At 35.0% G+C, this 22,942-nt stretch overlaps 1 protein-coding gene across 1 annotated transcript in view; it reads left to right on the forward strand.

The window, feature by feature from the left end:
- LOC136820713 (endosome/lysosome-associated apoptosis and autophagy regulator family member 2-like) overlaps window positions 1-21,773 on the forward strand; it is a 28,782-nt gene extending 7,009 nt beyond the window's left edge. Inside the window, exons 14-32 of the mRNA XM_067076930.1 lie at window positions 419-486; window positions 1,326-1,421; window positions 1,918-1,998; window positions 3,153-3,217; window positions 3,495-3,567; window positions 5,431-5,529; window positions 6,120-6,246; window positions 7,125-7,210; window positions 7,990-8,051; window positions 13,970-14,036; window positions 14,231-14,303; window positions 14,962-15,017; window positions 15,770-15,851; window positions 16,421-16,461; window positions 17,329-17,410; window positions 17,787-17,863; window positions 18,860-18,968; window positions 20,697-20,762; window positions 21,681-21,773. Coding sequence (XP_066933031.1) covers window positions 419-486; window positions 1,326-1,421; window positions 1,918-1,998; window positions 3,153-3,217; window positions 3,495-3,567; window positions 5,431-5,529; window positions 6,120-6,246; window positions 7,125-7,210; window positions 7,990-8,051; window positions 13,970-14,036; window positions 14,231-14,303; window positions 14,962-15,017; window positions 15,770-15,851; window positions 16,421-16,461; window positions 17,329-17,410; window positions 17,787-17,863; window positions 18,860-18,968; window positions 20,697-20,762; window positions 21,681-21,767 — 1,497 coding nt within the window. The 3' untranslated portion in view covers window positions 21,768-21,773. The remainder of the gene's footprint in view (window positions 1-418; window positions 487-1,325; window positions 1,422-1,917; window positions 1,999-3,152; window positions 3,218-3,494; window positions 3,568-5,430; window positions 5,530-6,119; window positions 6,247-7,124; window positions 7,211-7,989; window positions 8,052-13,969; window positions 14,037-14,230; window positions 14,304-14,961; window positions 15,018-15,769; window positions 15,852-16,420; window positions 16,462-17,328; window positions 17,411-17,786; window positions 17,864-18,859; window positions 18,969-20,696; window positions 20,763-21,680) is intronic.
- The last annotated feature ends 1,169 nt before the right edge of the window (window positions 21,774-22,942 follow it).

Consider the following 22,942-nt stretch of genomic DNA (forward strand, 5'->3'; position numbering starts at 1 on the left):
TCGTTTTGATGAGTAAACTTTTAGTTACTGTTTTACTGATACAACACTGTATTTCACCTTTTTGAACTTTGTATTAGACGTTATTCATACATTCGAAAGTTTATGGATTCTAGCTACAAGTTATTTTATAAGAACATCCAAAATTTCTGAAGCCTTCGGATGTTCTTAACTTTTTGACCCTTTTCCTTAGAAATAGGGTGTTTTTGAGTCCACAAAGCCTTCAAATTTTTTAACTTGCTCTTAACATTTTGACAAGGGAAGCTTTATGTCCTTATATTGTTTGTTCTTATAAAAAAAAACCGTGTACCAGAACTCCTCTTATTTTATACTAGTCCACTTAATAAGATGTGTCGAATTTTGTTGTTTTCAATACTATAAAACCGTTCTCAAAATTGTTTTTTGAAATGTTTCTCTTAAGGTGGAAGCAGCCAACTTGATCGAAGACATACGCAAAGTTGATGGCAATGCTGAACGATCCACGATTACGTAAGCTCTTGGGTGTTTTTCCACCTTATTTATTTTGATAAGCGCCCATAGGCCGTTTTAGACCATGTCGAACTTTCAGAGGAAAAGATTTGTAATTATAATTTTATTGTCTTTTAACGAGCGTTGCACTCTTTCGCATGTTTCTGACGTACTTGCTCTATTCATGATATGCACCATTGCAATGTCTTCTACGGACCCAACAGCTTATTGGTTGAAAGTGACGTATTGACTGATTTTACGTCACTTACAACCAATCAGCTATCGGGTCTTTGATGTAATGTCAGAAGACATTGCAATGGTGCATATCATGCATTAGCGAGTTTATGTATTCGAGATAAATCGAAGGAGACGGTATAAAGCAAAGTTGACATGCTATGTCTCCGAAATCACCGTCCACTTTGCTCGAAAACGGTAAAAACACCAAAATACCGTCGTCTGTTTAGGTGAGCAAAGGCGATTTAGAGCCGTACATTGGACTATACAAAGACTATCGACTTTGTTTTGTACCGATTTCACTTACCGTCGCCCTCGATATCCTCCGATAAATAAACTCGGTATTGTCTTAAATCTGACAGTGAGCGCTAAGCAGATATTATATTAGATTTTTGAGTTTCAGTCCATTTCTACGCTACATTTCATTGGAATCAAATTTGTCTAGATTTGTAAAATTCTTTTCGAAGCAGTACTGTACAGTACATTACATTAAGACAAATCTTGAGAAAGAAAGAACAACACAATAGTTCCCTAGTGTTTCATGCAGACATAATTTGTGGTATTTGTAATAAAATCATGAAATTTGATTTTTATGTAATTTTGACTTTCTGATTGTTTTGCTTCAGACACACACGATTATCGTCAGCTAAGACACGTTACAGAATCACCTTTGAGAAGAAGTACAATCCAAACATGCAAACTTACAAATATGCTGACTCAACGTATGTAGTTTCTTTTCTTTTGACATACATTTTGCATAAGTGTAACTCTAGGTTAAAGGTTTTTTACGGGAATAAAAGGAGCTTATTTTCGGCAGTGTTTTCATGCTGAGTCAGATAAATCAAAGCTACTTTTTATCTTGCAAACAAGTGAAAGATCGAAAGTTGTTTGGAGATGTGACCTCACATTCTATTGCTTTTGTAAACAAAAAAATAGCAAAGTTGATTTCGAGCAAATTTACAATTAAATGTTTTGATTATAAGATAACGTTCTATTTATTATAAACATAAAAACATTCGAAAGAGTATCAGTAAAAGTCCCTTTGTTTGAGGAATGTTTTTTTATTCAATGTATTTTCATTTTTTCAAAACCTTTTTCTAATCTTGTCGCACTTGTTTTTACTACATCAGTATCATCAGACCTTTCATTCAAAACAAAACCTTTAAATTAAAAATATAAAAATAAAAACTTAATTTGGGTTGATTGATTCTTTTTTAGGTTGAATATTTTCGAGATTGAAGTAACGAACGTTGTTGGTGGAGGTGCGGAAAAGTGCGAATCTTGTAAAGACAACCAGCAGTAAGAACAATAAATTAATAAAACATTCATTCTCTCATAGCGACCGTAGTGTAGACTAGTAAACTAGTCGTTGAAAACAGACCCATATACAAAAAATCAAGCTCCAAATAAAAAGAATCGATGGGGTGAAGTTGCGTCTCTTTTCTGAATTTCAACGACTAGAAGCCACTTCCCTCAAAAAACGTTGTTTAATTTTACAACTTTTTTTAGGTTTTTGAGAATCCATCCAACTTTTTAGACTAAATGATATTTCATAGTAACATTGAACATGGGAACATATAAATAAATGAGCATTTCTAAAAACGCAATAAACAGAAAGAAAAATAAATGCAATCCCGCACGGGTCAGACATACAGAAATCTGTATGTCTCTCCTTACGATTTTAGGTGAAGAAAAAAAGTCGTTGGAAGTAGCTTCTAGTCGGTTATTTTCCTTTTTTCTCATGCGCGCTGAATATTTAATTAGTGTTTACATTATTTGATTGACAGTTTTATTATAAGATTATAAGTAATAACCGACTAGTTTACTAGTCTAACCGTAGTGCAATGGTAGAGCATCCAGCTACGGTTCGCAAGGTTGTGGGTTCAACCCCCAGTCGGGTCATACCAAAGATTCCTAATATGGTACTTGATGCCTCTCTGCTTGATGCTCAGCATATAAGAAAAGGATCAAGGGTAAGTGGAGCAATCCAGGGAGAGAGTGGCACCCTCTCCTACCTTCGGGTAGATAGCTATCGAAAGAGGAGCCTTCGGATGCCTCCAATTGTGGTCGCAGTCTTACTTTAACAAATTAAGAATTCACTGATATTTAAAAGTTTTGTTTTTAAATAAGAGTGATATCGTTTGCTTACTCATATATTTTAATCCATAAGCTTTTTCACATTGGATTGACACGGATGTGGAGCAAGATTGGCCAGAAAGAGGAAAAGAGAAACATTTTTTGCTTATATCAGCATAAAATAAAATGAAACAAAAAGACTTATGTATAAATTAAACCTTTAATTAATTTAGTTTAATTAATCCACCAAGTATTAATCAACGTTGGTAAGTCATAAAGTATATTATACAACACACACACACACACACACACACAAAGCCTCTTATTGTCTGCTAGTGCAAGAATTTAATTCCTTTTTATTTTTCTCCTGCTTTTAGAAATTGCATCAAGTGCGAACCAGGCACCTATATCGATGGGTGGAAGTGCGTCAAATGTCCAAAGGGTAACGCATATTTAACGACCTCCTATTTCAGTGCTCGAACACTTATCAATTGACCTCATCTCAGTTCATTGACTTTCTAATGTACCCAAAATAAGTTTGAAAACGAAAATTACGGTAATCATAAAGTTTAGAAGTTCAGCTTTCCACGTAAATTGTATAATCTTTCTCGAAGTGTTTGAGAATCATGTTTTTTGGTTCTTAGTTATTCTGTTTCTTTACCATGTGTTTACTCTATATCTGCAGAGATTCTATTCGTATTATTACCCTTTTCTTTCAGATACTTATAGTAGCGGCTTGGATAGTATCGTTGGTGTTCAATCCTGTAAGAAATGCCCCGTTAATACCATCAGGTGAGTAAAAGCTTTAGCTATCTTGGAAAAAGGACATTTTTTGAAATTAAAGGGATGATTATATTGTTTGAAATATCTTACTTGTAGATTCCTTCAATTGTCCTGAGCAAAACCTCCAAATCTTTTTGCTAAACTCTTTTCCAAAGTTGAAAGTTTTTGACTTTTAGTAAGAACACAATGGAGTTTCAATGCAAGAACCATGTAAGAACTTATTTTTAAAGATGTCAAATTGTTCCTGAAAAAGACAAAAAAGATTTTAAGGTTTTGCTCAGAACCAGGCTTGTCAGGCTTCTACAGGTAAAAAATGTCAAACCATCTGATTATCCCTTTAACAAAGTGTAAAATCAGACATTATTTTTGATAATTTTGAAAGCAGTCGCACAACCTATGCTGATACAGCAGAATTATAAAGTTGTGCTCGTGTGGTGTCGGAGGCGGTGAAAATCGTTCTTTCTTTTGTTCGAATATGCTGTGTAAGCAAGTGGTAGAAGATAAAGTACTACTTTAAAATGGTTTATAGTAGGGGGCTAAGTCTTTGGTCCCGTGGCAACTTTTTTATCTTGATATTTGATGATATCGGTCTTAACGTCAATTTTTCATGGCCCCTTAAAAAGGTTATACCCCTATTTTTGGCCATAAATTTTCCCGGGCCTTAACAATTTGACTCTTCTCAAAAAAAGTCTAATTCTCAACTTCAGTTGAGCTAGAATCTGAGAATGTCTGTGTGTGTGTCTGTGTTTCTGTGTGTCACAAAAACTTTGGGGTAGGCTGGAGACTTCAAAAATTGTCCGATTTGGCTGAAATTTTGCACACTTGATCCTTGGGCAAATCCCTGGTGGCGTTATTTTTAATTTTTTGAAAATTTTCATTTTTAAGGGCGTGGTCACGAGTCTTTGCCAAAACGAGGCTAAAACTTTGGGGCAGGCTGGAGACTTCAAAAATGATCAGATTTAGTTGAAAGTTTGCACACTTGTTCCTTGGGTTAATATCTGGGGTTTTTTTTTATTTTTTGAAAATTTTCATTTTTAAGGGCGTGGTCACGAGTTTTCGCCAAAACGAGGCTAAAACTTTGGGGCAGGCTGGAGACTTAAAAAATGGTCGGATTTGGTTGAAAATTTGCACACTTGTTCCTTGGGTTAATAGCTGGGGGTGTTTTTTTTTCATTTTTTGAAAATTTTCATTTTTAAGGGCGTGGTCACGAGTCTTTGCCAAAACGAGGCTAAAACTTTGGGGCAGGCTGGAGACTTCAAAAATGATCAGATTTAGTTGAAAGTTTGCACACTTGTTCCTTGGGTTAATATCTGGGGTTTTTTTTTATTTTTTGAAAATTTTCATTTTTAAGGGCGTGGTCACGAGTTTTCGCCAAAACGAGGCTAAAACTTTGGGGCAGGCTGGAGACTTAAAAAATGGTCGGATTTGGTTGAAAATTTGCACACTTGTTCCTTGGGTTAATATCTGGGGGTGTTTTTTTTTCATTTTTTGAAAATTTCCATTTTCAAGGACGTGGTCACGAGTTTTCGCCAAAACGAGGCTAAAACTTTTAGGCAGGCTGGAGACTTCAAGGGCGAATCCCTGTGGATGGTTTTCATTATTTTATAATTTCCATTTTAAGGGGGTGGTCATGAGTTTTTAGTTGAAATTGGTTACAATTTACAATTGGGCCTACCTGGGCCTACGAATGATTTAAAAAGACTGAAGTTGAGCCCAGTGCGGTTAGCACGTTCGACAGTTAAATACTAAAATGGAACATGTTTCGTTTTGTCCTATAAAAGTTGCCACGGGACCTGGGAGACTTGACCCCCAACTATTAATGGTTGTGTCGTTACTTTACTTAATTCTTTCCAAATTAAATCTTTTATTCAGTGAACCTGGTTCGACAGAATGTCATTCACACTGTCTGATATCCATCAATTCTGGAGATGCTGCGCTCTCTCAAACCTTCAACTTGACAGCTCTTGCAGGGTAATATTTTTTCACGGGTTTTACAATTCTACCACACCCATTACCTTATCGGCCAAAACTTAGTCGTTTAGTCGGCCCTAATTTTAGTCACCTCATCTAAATAACTCAGTTTTGGCCATTTCTAAATTTTTATTCGGCCCAAATTTTAGTCACCAAGCCAAAATTTTAGTCACCAAGCCAAAATTTTAGTCACCAAGCCAAAATTAAACGTTTTCAGTTTTAATTTTTAGCGAAATAGTCAATTGCGTAAATTTCACCAAGTGACTGGCTGATACAACTTTTCAGGTGTAGGAAACTGAGCTTAGGAACTTAACAAAAAGTTTTGCAAAAGTCTAAGATAACAAACTTTTTATTCGCAGAATTATGGAGTTGAGGCTTGGAACTGAATATAAAGTATTACCGAAAAATCTAAAATAACAAATTTTTTACTCACAGAATTATGGAGGCTAGGAACTGAGTATAAAGTACAGTATTACCGAGAAGTCTAAATTATCAAACTTTTTACTCACAGAGTTATGGAGTTGAGTTTGGGAACTTAAAGCTATAAAGTATTACCGAAAAATCTAAAATATCAAATTTTTTATTCGCAGAATGCACACAGTAAATGCAGATGACCGGTTCACCACCAAAGGATACAGTTACCACCACGCATACGCCCTTTCCATCTGTGGTCACCCTTACAAACCAAGTGTGTGTGTCAACAATGCCACAACCAAGGTATAAATAATTGATTCGAATTTATGACTTTCAGTAATTTTAGACCATGTTCAGACGTTACGGTTCCGTATCGTTCCGAAACGAAACGATTCCGAAACAAGTGTGAACGTCAAAAATTTGAAACATCAAAAAAGAAGACGTTACAAAGCAAAACAGATTGAAACGATTTCGCTCCACTATTTTCATTGGAACGGAACTGCTCCGTTTTTTTACTCCGGGCGTTCCGAAACCAATAATGAACACTCTCGATCCGTAACGGAAACTATACTGGGGCGATACGAAACCGTAGTGTCTGAACATGGTCTTACTTTATTCTCAGATTTGATCATTTGGAAACGTGAAAAGTTACTTAAATGATATCAATCTAAAGGAGAGACTTTTCTTTATTTTTTACGTGCTTATTTTTTGCGCTCTTTTAATCCTTGGCCTTAAGGGCTACTAAGTTTACATAATATATTTACGAACATATTCGACAATATGGTTTGTGGACCCTAAATATGAGATGGAAACAACTGGTACTTTATTATAAAAAGAAATCTCCTTTCTGTAAACAATCGAACTGACAATATATTGCGAACATATTTTCAATATATTGCCTGACAATATATTACGTAGTTTATATAGCCCTTTAAGATTTGTGTTGATTAGGCTGAAACATTGTTTTGACATGGTATACAATTTTCACATTCAAAAACAACAAAAATTCGGTTTTTTCCCGATATAAAAAACCAACAAATTGAGACAAGGGATTATTATATACGAAAGCAAGTTTTGCCGGGATTTTGGAAAGTTTTAAAAGTTTTTTTTCCATCATTTCCCAGACCTCAAAATGTATTATTGTATTCATTCATTTTCACTGTCTATTTATTTCTTTGTAGGAGAAAGCATCTGAGCTGACGGCAGCCATCTGTAGAAACACCATGATTCCTGACAATGATAAATTACTTTCCGCTCAACCAATCAGGTACGCACGAATCCTTCTCGCTGACTATAATTGGCCATTACAGATAATAATTTACCCCCCCCCCCTCCCCACCAATGTCGTGGAGGTCTTTTTTACGTCCAGGGGTACGTTAATAAGGGGACAATAAAGTTTCGTGAAAAATCGACATGATGGAAGGGATATCATTCATTTCTACGATAGCCCATTCAAACCAATTTTTTGTAGCGAATCTCAAAATAATTAAATTGGTGGATTAGATCAAGCATAGAAGGTTCGCAGGAATGAGATTCTACTCTCGGGTCCCTAATAGCCAAGGAGGTTGGAATAAGCGGGGGGGGTGTTGGAAAAAATCTCAAAACTTAAGGGGGGTTGGAATAAAAATGTCCTGGGTGCATCAGTCATCAACTATGAGAAAATGGTCATCGACTATCACAAAATATTTCGGTTTTGTTAATGTGGCACAGTATTGGGTAGCTTATACACATTGAAACTGACCTTTATATATCCCTGGACCAAGTTTCTCAATCCAGGCCAACCAAAATCTTTGATCGGAGTTTTTTAAAGTGCTACCCTAATGGCGGCACTACTCAATAGCAGTGTAAATGCATCGAGAGCGCTAGATCTAGGCTCCCTCGAATACTTTTTACGATATAGCACAGCTAGACGTTAATTTTTAACATTGCAATGGCTTCTTCTCGGGTACCAATTCCAAAAAAACTCAAATCAAAGATGGCAGATTTAGCTTGGTCCAGGGATATACAAAGGTCAGTGACATTAGACATATTCTCTTTTTTGTACAGCATTGGTGAATACGTGGAATCCATTGAAGTCATCAACAATACATTCACTGCAAACTCTACAGGTTGGTTTAACTCTCCTTTGTGCTTTAAATGTCCTTTGTGCTTTAAATGATCTGACCTTTTTTGGGAAAATCATCCTAAAATATTCTTACATCATTCTTAAGTTAGGATCCTTATTCAGGCTAGATTTAACATTTAGTACATACGTCTCAAGCATAAAATGACATTTTTGTGATAGGAGTGAGCCTTACTTGGGGGTAATCAGGGGGGGGTCATGCAGTTATTATATAAACACTATGACAATTACTACCGTGGTGGTATATAAACCAAAATTTGGGAAAACAGTTACTCCACCAGTGGACTAACTGCAACATGGGTGGTGCCTAAGCCCAAAATTGTCGATTTTGGTAGGATATGGTGTACTAAGTGAGCACATTTTTCAATTTTTCACTTAAAATTTTAGGTTTTTAAAAATTCCGGAAGCAAAAAAATTCAAAACATTTTTTCAAAAGTAAAAAAAAAATCACAAAATTTTTTCTTCAATCAAGGCATGAAAGATATTTTAACAAACTTGGAAAATGATTGAGATATTTAACTCTTGAACAGTCGTTAACAAGACGTACCCAGTAAAATGGTATCAAAAATGAGGAATTCAGTGAAAAAATTGCCAAATTTGGCATTTTTGGGGGTGGTATACACCAATTTTGAGGGTAAAATCAGTTAGTACACTATGGAATAACTGCAAGGGTGGTGGTGTCTGTAGAAAATGTCCAAAATTGCAGTTACTCCACATAGTGTCAAGGAGTAACTGCAAGACCCCCCCCTGGGGTAATTGACAATTTGTAATTGAAAATGCTCTAAAAAATGGCATTCTTAGCTTGAGTAGCAAAATTCCATGATGGTGATATTCTTAGCATTATTCTTATTTTTTTGGCCATTTTCATCATGGACATTCTTATAAAGTGTATTCTTATATATAAAATTTATTTTATTATTATTTATTTTTGATTGTATTTCAGGCACTTCCATATATCTCAATGGTTATTCGTCCTATTTATGATAAGTAAACTAAATAAATAAATAAGTAAATTATCATGTAAAAAAAATATTATATAATTTTCAATTTGCAAAAATATACGTACGACCAAAAAGTTTATTCGCTCGATTGAGATCAAAATCATAGATTGAAGCTTGGATAAAATTGTACAACTGCCCTATCTGGGCAAGTTGAAATACAGAGCTATATATCTCTTCAGTGAGGCCTTTTCACTTCTGAAAGATATAACTCTGCAGGCAAGGCTTAAAACTCGGAGAAATTCTAAATAGACAGCATTCAAAAATTCAAAACTTAAAAATTCAAAAATTCAAAACTTATTTATTCGCCTGCATATCATTAAAAATTTACATATTTAAGTTTGTATAAATTAGGGGAGGGGATGCAGGCCAGGAGTCCATCCAATAGACGTTTCCGTCTAATCATATGGAATGGCTACCTGGACGCAGATTATTTTTTCTGTGGGGTTGATATAACTATTAGAGTAACAATATTTCAATATTCCAAATAACAAAGTAAAAAAAAACTCAACGTAACTATCGACAAAAAAAATATAGTTATATAAGTAATCTTTTGTTTTAATAAATCAAATTAGAGTATTTTTATATCTATATGGACTTTCATTTTTCTGGTATGCAAGAGGTCAATTTTGAAGGAACTCGCTTATCTTTTTTTTGATCATATATCCAGATAATGGTTGTAGATCGATTTTAGTATGTAATATTAGCTGGTTCCAGTTTAAAAGAGATTGGTACTTAATCGATTTCAATCCATAGTTTAATGTTTTGGCTTTTGGGCGCTCCAAAAGTTTCAGTTCGTTATTTCTAGTAAGATAATTATGAGACAGAGTTTTGAAGTTTAAAATGTTCGTAACAGCTTCAGGAGAAAGATTAGTGAGAGTTTGATGTACGAGTCGGATATTGCACTTTGTTACAGTATGTGGCAAAGTTGGAATATCCAGGTTAATGAAAAGAGGAGCAGATTCTGCATTAAAATCTGAAAAAGTCAAGATGCGCACGCATCTTTTTTGAAGTTTGCCTATTCTAGAGTTTTGAGTGAGACTTTGCCCCCATACGATTATTGCGTATGACAAATGAGAGTGAAAAATAGCATAGTATAAAGTTTTAAGAATGGTCTGTGGAACAAAGTGACGCAGTTTGGATAAAATGCCATTTGACCTTCTAAGTTTTGCGGATAAATGATCAAAATGGAAATTCCACGCTAGACATTCATCGAGAAAAAGACCAAGATATTTGACACATTTCGAAAATTTCAAGACATGCCCATCAAGATTGAGATTCATTGTATATGGTACAGGTTTATTTTTACTTCTAAACAGGATAACCTCAGTTTTTGTAGTATTAAGAGAGATTTTGTTGGCACGAAGCCAAGAGGAGAGTCTGATTAAGTCAGAATTCACTTTCGTCTCAAGTGAATTTAGATTCGAATCGGAAGAGAGAAGACAGGTGTCGTCAGCAAAAAGGTTTGTTTCGCTATTCAGAATGGCTTCAGGAATGTCATTTATATATATTAGAAAAAGTAGAGGCCCTAGGACAGAGCCCTGGGGGACTCCGTGTCTGATAGATCGTTTTGAGGAATCATGCCCAGAAATTGAAACATATTGCTTCCTCTCAGTCAGGTAAGATCGAAACCAGAGGTTCGCAACGCCACGTATGCCATAGTGATGAAGTTTTGATAGAAGAATTTCATGATCTACTGTATCGAAAGCTTTTTGAAGATCAATGAATACCCCGCAAGAATACAACCCTTTGTCAATATTTGACCGAATTTTTTCTGTTAGATTTATTAATGCGTGAGAAGTAGAGTGTTTATTACGGAATCCAAATTGGTTTTTGAAAATGCTGTTGTTAATGTTAAGAAAATTTACAACTCTGAATTTAATTAATTTTTCAAAGATTTTATCAATATTAGAGAGGAGCGAAATTGGTCTAAAGTTGTTAGGATCGTATGGGGAACCTTTATTTTTATACACGGGTATTACTTTTGCTACTTTAAGAGTTGTTATGAACTTGCCTGTCTGTATTGATAAATTGAAAATTTTAGCAAGGAGTTGAGCTACCTCACCAAGAACCGATTTTAAGATTTTTGGTGGAATGCTGAATGGTCCATTTGCCTTAGGTTTAAGAGCATTGATAATTTTTACGATTTCCTCAGCTTGTATCTCCTCGAAAAACATAGAATTTATTGGTGAATTTACAAGAGTTTGAAGAAAGTTCGCTTCCTCATTATTAACATTTATAGTTTGACGTATTTTATCGGCTATTGAAGTAAAATATTTATTCAATTCCTCGCTTGTTACTTTAGGATCAGATGTTACTTGTCCGTCAATATTTAGAGATATTGTTGTGCTACTACGGCATTTTTTACTTTCGATCAATTCGTATACGCCTTTCCAGATATTTTTACTGTTCTTTATATTTGTTTGAAAGTACTTTTTATAATGGTTATTCTTACTTCTTCTACAGAGCTTAACAATTTGATTTCTGTAGAATTTATATCTGATGTGGAGTTGGTGTTTAATAGTGTTGTCCTTCTCTCGCGTGTAAGCCTTTAAGAGTTGATCTCGTTTAGCAATAGAGGTTTTAATGCCTTTAGTTATCCAAGATTTAGCTCCCTTTTTAATTTGCTTATTGGTGAGTTTTTGCAGAGGTGCGTGTATATCTATTAGGGTATTCATTCGATCAAAAAAGCTGTTAAAAAGAAGATCTGGATTATCCGAGTCAGAATGCAAGATGTCATTCCAATCTACTCTGTAAAAGGATTCTTTGAATTTATTGTTATCAAAATTTTTCCATCTCCTGTAATATTTTGTTTCCTTGCAGGAGTTAAAATGAAAATTCTCAAATATCAGAAATTGAGGCAAGTGGTCAGAAATACCTGAAAGAAGATTTCCTGTTAAAGGTTTGTATTTAGAAGGAGTGAAGAAAATGTTATCAATGAGTGTCCTAGACCTATCAGTGATTCTGGTAGGTAGAGAAATACTAGGTAAAAGAAAAAAGGATTCAAGAGAGTCTACGAAGTTATTTACATGTGGAGAGGTACCACATTCTAGCAAGTTGATATTAAAATCACCCATAAGCACAAGGCGCTTATTTTCCTTGTTAGCTTTTTGTAAGAAGGGAATGAAGAAGTCGTTTGTAAAAGTTTCGATTTTCATCGTTGGATGTTTATAGATACATCCAACAATTACATTTTCTTGCTTCTCAAACAAGAGTTCGCAAAAAGTAGATTCAAGCTCCTTTTCTGAGTTGAGAAGATTAGAAAGGTCTTTTCTAGGTTTGGATTTTAGCTTGTCAGAAATGAAGAGGGCAGTGCCGCCGGCACTCGCCTTTGTATTAGTAAAGAATGATTTATAGCCATCTATCTCAAGCTTGTGTGGGATAGACGAATCTGTAAGCCTAGATTCCGAAATTCCTAAGACTTTGAATTCGTGATTTAATGTTTCTAAGAGGTTATTATACTCATCAAAATGTTTCGGTAAAGAGCAGATATTTAAGTGAAGAAAAGAGAGGTGTGAAGATGTATTAGAAAAAGCAAAGTTAAAGTCGTCACAATCTAGATACCTACAATCAATAGTGTTTGAATTGTACTCTGAATTAGTTTCTCGAATTTCGTCTATAGTTGTTAGATCAGAAAAAGATTCATCAGAATTGGATTGAGAAATATGAAATAAATTAAAAATCAATATAATAAATTGATCTTTTTAAATAATATTTGTCGGAACAAAGAGAAGAGCAAAAGTAGTGTTGTTGAATCTGGGATTGATGCCTGAAAATAAGCTTGTGAAAAAAGTGAGATCTTCATTGGCTAAGGTATTCAAAGGTTCAAAATGAAAAAAACTTGATTGCTTGAAAAATGGCTAAACATGAAGTAATAGAGATATAATAATTTAAATTTGAAATGTAGAAGTCTGAAGTAACTTGCAGTCCAAACATCAAGTTTAACTTTGCACGGCTCATATTCTTTCAGCAGGTTTATAGTAAAACAAAAAGAATTTGTATAAAAAAGCGTGTAATCCAGACATAACAGAAATTAAGTAAAATCAATGGAGGGAACAAATTATACAAACTGATATCACCCCGTTACACTTATTGTATTAAACGGATTATGAACGACTCCAGCTTTTGTCTTTGCTCTATGTAAGAGATGGCAGAAAGCCGACGAAAACTTGGCAGTATGAAACCTTTGCTTGAACAATATTCAGTGAAGGCATTACAGTGGTGTCAACCGAAGATATTGCATTGCATTGACTTAAGAAAGTCTGCTTAATGCTTACTTGCTTCAAAAATTAGGGAAGGGCAGGAAAAATGTGGCAGTCTTTACTGGCGAGTTTATGTATGAGTATTTTTCAGCGACGGAGAAGCTTTCGATTTGTCTAAAAATATGTGACTCGCTTTCCTTCAAAAAAAAATGAGGAAAGGTAAGGCCAGATCTTAGGTGCAATTCATATCTGCTGTATTTAGAGAATTAAAGAATTCAAAGAGAGGCCGGTAAACCGTTTCGAAAATATGTACCTATTTACAGCGGTGGCATGAGCTATATGTAATAGCTTAGGTGTAAGTTTACTAGAGGATCCAATTATATTCTTTAAATTTGTTTTTCTTTCATATTCACAATACCCGATCCCTTCCCTCTTATGACAAAGTATTGTGTGCAAGATTCGAAATAGGTCATGGGTTGTGTTTCCAGTCTTGTGTTCTTAAAAAAATCAAACAATTTAAAAATAATGAATCTGTGTACAGTTCACAATTTTAAAACTGCAGTTATTATTACATTGGAAAGGTGTTTTGTTTGAGCTTGCCTGTTGAGAGTTATTAATAAAACAAATCGAGCGACAAAATTAGTGGTGGCAAAAAGCATGATATATTTTAAGTCTTAAGTCATGTTTTTTATCTTTCTATTCAGGGCAAGAAGTGAAAGAAACAGCGATCGATGCAAATGGAAATATCGTCTTCTTATTCTTTTCAAGAAGGTAGATATAAAATGATCCATTTTAAAAATTACATACAACCTCCTTACTTATTTCCTCCATACCAAAAAAAATCTTTTTTTCAAATGTGCTATTGTGGACTTTCTCGGAAACAATTTATTCCACGAACTTTTATCTTTTAACCTACCCCGCCATTAAACTCGTGGAATTCATATTTTTGCACTTCCTTAATACAGGTATACTGATGTTTGCTTGAAGGGCACTTCTGCATCTGTGACGTTGATCTGTGATAAAACGAAGACCGGACAGGTATACATTTCTTATGGTGAATTTTACGCCCACTTCTTTACCACACCGCCATTTGACAGAAATTGTACATGGTTCATTTTCCTATTTGTAAATTAAACTGTAATATATACTCTTCTTGTCTCCCGAATAGACGGGGGGGGGTCTGAATAAGCAGGGGGTAGGAAAATTTTCTAAATTCTAATAAGCGGGGTTGATGGAATAAGAACTGATATCAATTTCAACAACAAAAAAGAGGGGTGGATGGATTTTTTTCTCTTAACAATTAGCGGGGGGACGTCTATTCGGGAGACAAGAGTATCTTGCATTTTGTTAAATTTTTGTCCCAGTGTTCCCCAAATTTTCGATATTAGAGAAGAGTGTAGTATGCAAATGCAATATCCCTAAAAAAGATTTACTTGCACACAATATAGTCTGTACCCCAATGTTGAGGAGGTGTGACGTCAAGGGTGTCCTTGAAAATAAAAATATAGGTGTTCGGGTTTTTCGAGTGTAAAAATCCAGCGTGGTCAGTAAAACGAGGTCGAAAAATCCGTAGGGTTCCTGAAAAAAGACCTCATCTAGATAAGGGGGTTATTTTTTTTTCTGGAATAGCCTAATTCTTGTTAATCATGTCATCGACTAGCCTTATAATTTATTATTCACTTTTTCTTTTCATCAGGGCAAATTGGAGATTGGTGACGAAACTTGTAAAACTGAAACTTGTAATGGATGCATGTAAGATGGCTTGTCACCGATTTCATAAACCCCAACTTCTTTCTGGAATTATCCCCTTAATACTCCTAAACCTTGAAAAAATGTGAAAATTTCTCCTGCTATGAATTATAAAGGTAGAGAAAACTCTTGTTATCCTGCAACTTCGTGGAAAAATTTTCTTGTGTTCACACGATGAGTGACCATAGAATGCACCCCCCCCCTGAGCTTAGGCCCCCCTAAAGCTAAAGCATTTTTGCTTGATTGGAGGCTGTATTTTTCAAAACATACTGGGGCTAGCTTGCTAGGGGGAGGGCTGAGCGTTGTGTAATAAAACTGGGGGCAGAGCGAGGCTGATAGGTTGAAGATATTTTTTTGCTTTGTGAAAGTGGGGACTATGTTTCTAGAATCTATTTTCCTTAGCCCCCCCCCCCTGAAAAATGGATGGGTTGGTTGACTATATATCTCTGATTGGCTGAAATTCACATATATAAGCATTTTTGTTTCAAATGAGGTAATTCTGGCTAGTCACTAAATATGTCCCCATCACTAAATATCTCCCCAGTCAATCTGAGTATCTGAGCAGTGTCGTGAGGTAACAGCTAACAAGTGGTTCAATCCGACTAACATTCTATTTGTCCTCGATAAGGGTTCACTACCAGTCTTCATAGTTTGTCTACTCGATTCTTTTATACTAGTAAATTGTTCAGGTACAGCTTAAGATCGAGCTTTTTTTACGAAATTCTGAATGGGTTCTTTGCTTTGATTTTGTTCAGGTATCATTTCACGTGGCGCACTGTTCACGCATGTGCAAGATGTACTTTTAATGATTACAAGACCATTCAAAGCGGTTGTACGGTAGGACTTGCAATTTCTTACATAAACTGGGTATTGTATGTGTGGTTTTTTGACTATATATGATAAATCGACAAATTCAAAACTTCAACAACTAACCGGGCAAAGACAAGATATCCCAGAAGGAGATTTAAATAAAGTTAGCTAGTTCAGTAAGAGACTTTAAATGTTTATGATATTTGAAGTATTCTTCTTCGTTTACTGTAACGTTTGCAATATTTTTCAACCACACAGTTTACTTTCTCTAATTCGATCCTTTAGGGATCAGAGCTTTCCTTTGAATTAGAGAAATATTCGAATTACAGAGATTATTTTATACTACTTCCTTACTAAGGGGAATAATATTTTAGTTCGAATTACAGAGAGATTCGAATAATAGAGGTTCGAATTAGAGAGAGTTCACTGTAGTATCAAAAAAAATTTCAAGTAAAGCTGGGAGCAAACCGTCAAACATTGTTCTTCTAACATCGTGACGTTTCATGTTTGAAATTGATGTTTGATGGTTTGCTCCCAGCTTAAGAATCTTTCGTACTCTTTAAATTGAATGTTTAAATGTGTTTTCTGTTTCATAGAAAGGGAAAAAGACGCTCCATTACGTGTGGAAAGAGAACAGGTTTGTTGAAGTACTTCATAACTACTTGTGCCCCAAAATAGTGGACAAATTTTTATATAAAGTAAAATCCTTATAATTTATGCCAATTTTTATGACTTGTATACTTTCAATCTCAAAAACCTGTTCAATCATTTTGGGAATGGAATAATTATTGGTTGAACAGAGAATTGTAATCTTATTTCAATTATTCTAAGACCAGTTTAGATTACGAGTTTTGGGGATTTTAATATCTATAAAAATTTGTCCGCTTTTTTGGGGCACACTGTTTATTGGAGGGGGGTCATTAGATGGTTTAAGATATCCTGCCGATTGAAAAAAAATCATACTATTATCTTGAGCAAAACCCTCAAATCTTTTCCCCTAACTTAACTTTCAAAGTCGAGATAATTCAATTTAAACGTTTTTGACTTTTACAAAGTATCAATGAAATTTTATTTTAAAACTGTGTTATGCTGAATTAAGATATTAGGCTAGTTAAAGGCCTGGGGGTACTAGGGCTGCGAGCTGAAGGGGTGCCGCCCGATTTTCCGGGACTAAAAAGGAGAAAACAAAGGAAAATTTTTACGACCCTTATTGGAACAAATTTGACCAAATTTCGATTTTTCCGGGGGTAAAAAATTGAAATTTTCCTATTTCTCTGATCCTTAGTGGGACTTAAATTTGATTTTCTGTATTTTCCGACCCTCAGCGGGACTTTGGAAAACCAAAAAAGTACCACCGTACCATCCATTTGCCAAGTACCCTCCCCTCCGGGGGTAAAAGGACAGTTAGGTAAAAGGAATTTTGCTCATCAGGACCACAGAAGGAATCTACTACCGTATGATTACCTTTTAATAGCGGATTCATGATATCTTACTCACTTTGTAGGAAATGTATGGGCGGTGTGGAAAAACCAGAAGATCGAACGGAAGAATGCAGTATCTTCGAAAAGAGCATCTTAGATTTCAAGGTAAAAAAATATTTCGTTCATTAACTTGAGACCCACGGAAAAGTATTTGATGGCGAACTGTCTGTAATGATGTGAATTTTTTGGTGAATTATTATTTTTTGGTTACTGGAAAAGTTAAGCAAAGTAAGTGAGTTTGTCACCGCAGTTAAGGGTAAAGTTACGGAAGCCACTGTGCCACTCTTTTCGCATGATGCTTTGATTTTGGCATGACCCGCCCAGGGATTGAACCCACAACCTTACGCACCACAGCCGAATACTGTGATCAAATATGATAACTAAATTTTCTAGTTCTGACATTATGATTCGAGCTTTCAAAGCCACTTTTTTATGGATGACAGCTTGACCAGTTATTTATCTTCATTAATATTGTTTTTAGTTGGTGATTCTGGGCTTCTTGGTATTTGGTTTGGCGTTGGCCATCATTGTCCTTGTCTTGTGTTACCGAAACAAACGGTAAGAATGTCTTTTTATATCAATTGAAACGGTTTTTAGCCTGTACCGAACTCTTTTTTATAGGAAAAGAATCGTGAACTTTGGTTTGTTACGGCAAATAAAAATAAGAGTAAAATACTATTCTCCTATTCATACCTTTTTTTACCGTTCCGTGTCTGAGACATTTCCTTGCAAGTCTCTCGCTATGCCTTGTTGCCTCAATGCAATGGCACCTGTCGTTTTTCAAAAAAACGCAGCTGTTTTCACAGCTGGGCAGAAACTTTTGCAGGCAGAAATTTTCGCGTTTTTCGCGATTTTGATCCTTTTTCGCGAAAGTTTCTGCCAGGTGAGAAATTAAACCTGAAAAACGCGGAAGTTTTTTTTCGCGAAAAATAAACTTTCGTATACTCAGTTTTGCACTATTTGCTAAATTTTTGCATGTTTTATGAGTTTTTGTTACCAAAAAAGGTAAATTTTATATGAATTCGCGAAAGTTCTATCTGTGAAATTTCGCCTAAAACCATAATTCGCGAAACTTAAATTTCGCGACTTTTTGACTTCACGAAACGTTCTGCCCGCGAAACTTTCTGCCCTTAGAGAGAAAATTGGTGCTAGCGAGACACAGAATCTCTCTTATTGAAACAGATCGATATACGGCAATACCTTTTTAAAAAACAAAAATCGCCCTTGAGAGGGGCGGACAGGTTACGCTTTATGTTCTAAACACAGATTTATCCTATGGTGGTCTGGTTTTCCGTAACATCAGCCTCTCTTTCTAAAGTCATTTCAAACGAGTACATTGTACATTTGTTCACTTTCAAATTATTTTACATTTGCCTCTATATGTTATTGAATTCAAAGCAAGCAGATTATTATATTGTGTTCATGTCTTTCTTTGTCCATGAGTTGGTCCAAAATCTAATCAGATATATTATATTATGGTCGATTTAGGCTATGACCGTGTTCAATTCAATAGTTATCGTCACCTTTTTCGACTTTTTGTTTTATTATTTTCAGTTTGAGTTACAAGTACAGCCGTTTGATTGACGCATCGCAAAGCAAAGATGGAGAATTACCTGCAGCAGATACTTGCGCGTACGAAGAAGGTGAAGAAGAGGAGGACGAGGTAATGCTCTCAGGTTCAATTTCTTATAGTTTTATTGTTATGAAAGTAAAAGTGGTAATCGTAACATATTCTACAACAATTCGATTTTCTTTTTGGACTTAGCTCCGGGTACCCGGGTACCGGGTGGACGTCCTATGAATTAACCGTTGTCTGTTCGTCCGTCCGTCCGTCCGTCCGTTCGTCCGAATATTGGGCTCCGTCACATTTCGGCCATTGCCATTTTGCATCTTTGTGCCGAAAATCAGAAAAAACTAATGAGCCAATCTCGAGAAAAGCTGGTAACATGCTGAAAAAACAGTTTTTTTGGCATTTTCTCGAGATTTTATTATTAGTTTTTTTTTATTTTTTGCTCAAAGATGCGTATTAACAATGCCCAAAACATGGCAGAGTCCGATTTTTGAGAAAAAAAATTTTCCGGCCGACAATGCCGGAAACATTCCGGAAATCGCCGTTTTTCTGGATTTTCATTGGACTTTTTCCTTAAAATTGGTTGTTTTTCATTCAAAAACATTATTAATAGCAATGCCCACCATCAAGCATAATTCAATTTTCAATAAAATTGATTTTTGAAGCCGGAACTATTTAAAAAATCGCCGGAACAACCTATTTTCGCCGGAAGGACAGTATTTCTTGAATTTCTCGAGCTGTACTTTATATTTTTCATGAAATTTTGCACACTGATGCAAAATGACAATACCTAAAATGTGACGGAGCCCGATTTTCAAAAAAAAAAAATTTCGGCCGAAAATGCCAGAAATATGCCGGAAAAACCGGTTTTTTGACATTTTCTCGAATTTTCATCCTTAGATTTTTCTGATTTTTTGCAGAAAGATGCGTATTCGCAACGCTCAAAACTTGGTCGAGTTCGATTTTTGAGAAAACATTTTTTCCGGTTGAAAATGCCGGAAATCGCCGTGTTTGCAGATTTTCATTGGATTTTTCCTTATATTTCTATGTTTTTTACACAAAAACATTATTGACAACAATGCTCACCATCAAGCATGATTCAATTGTCAATAAAACTGATTTTTGCGACCAGAATTTTCTATTTATTTTTTCTACAACCCTTCCCTCTCCCCCATCAACAATCATTGATGAATTTATTGCGTTATGCATTTTCGCTAAACGCTGTATTTTCTGACTGATTTTTTTCATTTTTCTCCTCGCATTGCTATCTAACTTTCATCATCAGGTAGGTCCATTCAGCATCTAGCTTGTCTTCTTTGTTTTTCACTTTTTCACTTCATCTCCATTTTCCAACTTTTCTATTTGATAACATTCCACTTTTGAGTATATTTTCAAGGAGCACAAAACCACAATGTAAATCTATCTTCTATGAAACGAAAGTAATGTTATTTTTTGTTTCGGCCGCAGAATAAAGCAGACACTTTTGATGCTCGATCATTCGCTAGTTTCAATATCCGTGTGTGATATTTGTGTTTAATCCTTCGTTTTAATCCTTCGTTGCTAAGGGATAATCAGTTGGTAATTAATCGGTCTCACTTGGCACCGCTTTTCTGTGGTTAGAACCTACTGCATAATGGGAAGGGATTGCTCAAGGTACCAGCAAAGTTCGATCGCAATTTGTGGAAGTCAATTTGTCTTACAAGGAAGACCAAGCCAAAAACCCTTCTAACAATTTAGCGTAGATAATAGAAAGTTGATCGGGTTTTCAAAAAAGATTTAGCTCACTTTTTTAGTATATTTTTGTACTGTTTTCTTTTATAGGTCATTTTGACTCGCTCCAAGGGACGAAAACCGAAAATTTTGGACCGTCTGAAGGGAATGCGAAAGGTTTGTATAGTTCCAATGATATAATTTACCACTCTCGTGTTATCTTCACTAAATTTAAAGGTGGCGCGCCCGATATAATTCTTTTACTATTTTCAATTTATATCCCTTTTTGGGTAAAGAAAAATTTGCCCTAGAATACGAACACCTATAATATAATGAAAATTACTTCCAATGGATTTGTTGGTATTTTGCTCCCTCGAAAAAATGTTTTTGTATGTATGTCCGCCCTTTTAAACATTAACATATCGGAACTAAGAGCTATTTAACGTCTTATTTACAATAACAGCATCCCTGTCTCGGTAAATTGAGAATCTTCCAGGTATTTTCTCATAATGGGCGTTTTTTGGCCTATTTTTCCAGTTGTGTCTGTCACACTGTTGTTATAAACCAATTATTATATAGTTCGGTAGTTGATCACGCTGAACGACTAACTCTAAGACAAAGTAGGATACCGTTAGGAAAACTGAAGGAGATGAGTATAATACGAAGTAACATTATCTCGTATCATTTCTCGCACTTTATCAGGCAATTCGCAATGTTTTTGCTCGCGAAAAATTCTCAAAAAAAATTGGAAATCTATAAAACCTTGAAATCTTAATAAATATCAAATTTTCGACATATTTTTATCCTTTAATGCCTTTTTAAGACAAAGAGCAGTCGTCTTTTTCAGACTTAAGGAATCTTTTCACTTTTAAGACAATTTTCGAAAATTCTCATTATTATTAAACGATTCCCGAAAGTTTATGCTCGCGAAAAATATTTTTTCATCGAATTTGCAAAAATAAATGTCGTAAATTTCGCGATTTTTTGACGTAAGTTTGTACGCATAAAGTATCACCAGATAATTCCTATATTACTGTCCAACACATTTTTATGAACGACTCCGGTCTTATTATTCTGCTTTATTCACTATTTTAGCAGAAAGACGATTTTTCGGAATTCGAGACAATCAACTTGGATTCTATCAAGGGTTTGAGTGACGATGAAGACGAAGAAGAAATATAAAGAAAATGAAGAAATAAAGAAAGAAAAATCACATGGAATCGACTTCTGAATGGGAATAAATACATAAACGAGGGTATAGTCAAAAATTTAAAATGTGGATTTGAATCCTTCTCACTCGACTCAAGAGAGGGTCGATTCATGCAGATCCGTGCACATGTTGAGTTGTAGAACATAGTATGGAATATCGAAAGTGAAAGTAAATCGGTCAACCTTTTTGAAGTTTTTGATTTACGTTTTATAATGCATGTAAATCAAGGAAAAAGATAGCCTGTAACTACCCCGCCCACGGGCGTTTTTTATATTTTAAAAAAACTTGCCGTGTGTCGGTCCGTTTTGGTTAGCGAGATTATGTGTCTCAGTTTGTCCCAGTTTTCTCGGACAAAATCCGAGACAACAAAAGAGTGCTCTTTTTAAAGATAAAAGATAACATTGCATTGACGCGTTAAATGTAACATCACTTTAGTTGGGCTAAACTGAACGCTAAAAATAGCTACGCATCACCGCAGTGATATTCAGACGAGATTTGCGTAAAAATGTCTGAGACACGGAATGTTGCCTACTTTGTAGCCACTTTTTCTCTAGGTCTTCTAAGGGGGCGGATTTTATTTCTTTTCTATTTTTATGATATTCATATATTTTTATTTTGATAAACTTTTTACCTTTTTTTCAGTTACGGTTACTATATTTTTTTCCTAATTTTATTTTTTTATTTCTAAACAGTGGAATCTTGTTCGATTCTAAATTACCAGGATATAATTTTTTGTGCTTGAATTTATTTTTTTTCTCTATTTTTTGTGTGTATTTAGAATTTAATGACAGATATCAGAGCTCCCACCAAACTTTGTTCCAAAGTTGAATGAAGCAAATTCATAGAATGCATATTTCAAGATTAAGTTGTTTTTTCTATCAGAAGCACCCGAAAAACGGATTTTACCACTATTTGGCCCAGCATAATTAGCATGTCGCTTTCCGTGGTGCGGTATGCCCGTTTCTTTAAAACAGTGCTTTGTCAATATAAGTTCGTTGCGTTATATTCGTGATATAAATTAAGTTAGGTTTCTACGGGAACAACCAGATATTTACCAGTAGTGGCAAATTTCAAACAATTTTGCTAGCCTAAATTTCCCCCTACTAGCAAAACCAGAGATTTCTCGTAAAAACATTTCGTTATGGAT

Source organism: Clytia hemisphaerica, unplaced genomic scaffold (assembly GCF_902728285.1).
Source record: "Clytia hemisphaerica strain Z4C2 unplaced genomic scaffold, Clytia hemisphaerica genome assembly, whole genome shotgun sequence".
In the NCBI taxonomy this organism is placed as follows: domain Eukaryota; kingdom Metazoa; phylum Cnidaria; class Hydrozoa; order Leptothecata; family Clytiidae; genus Clytia; species Clytia hemisphaerica.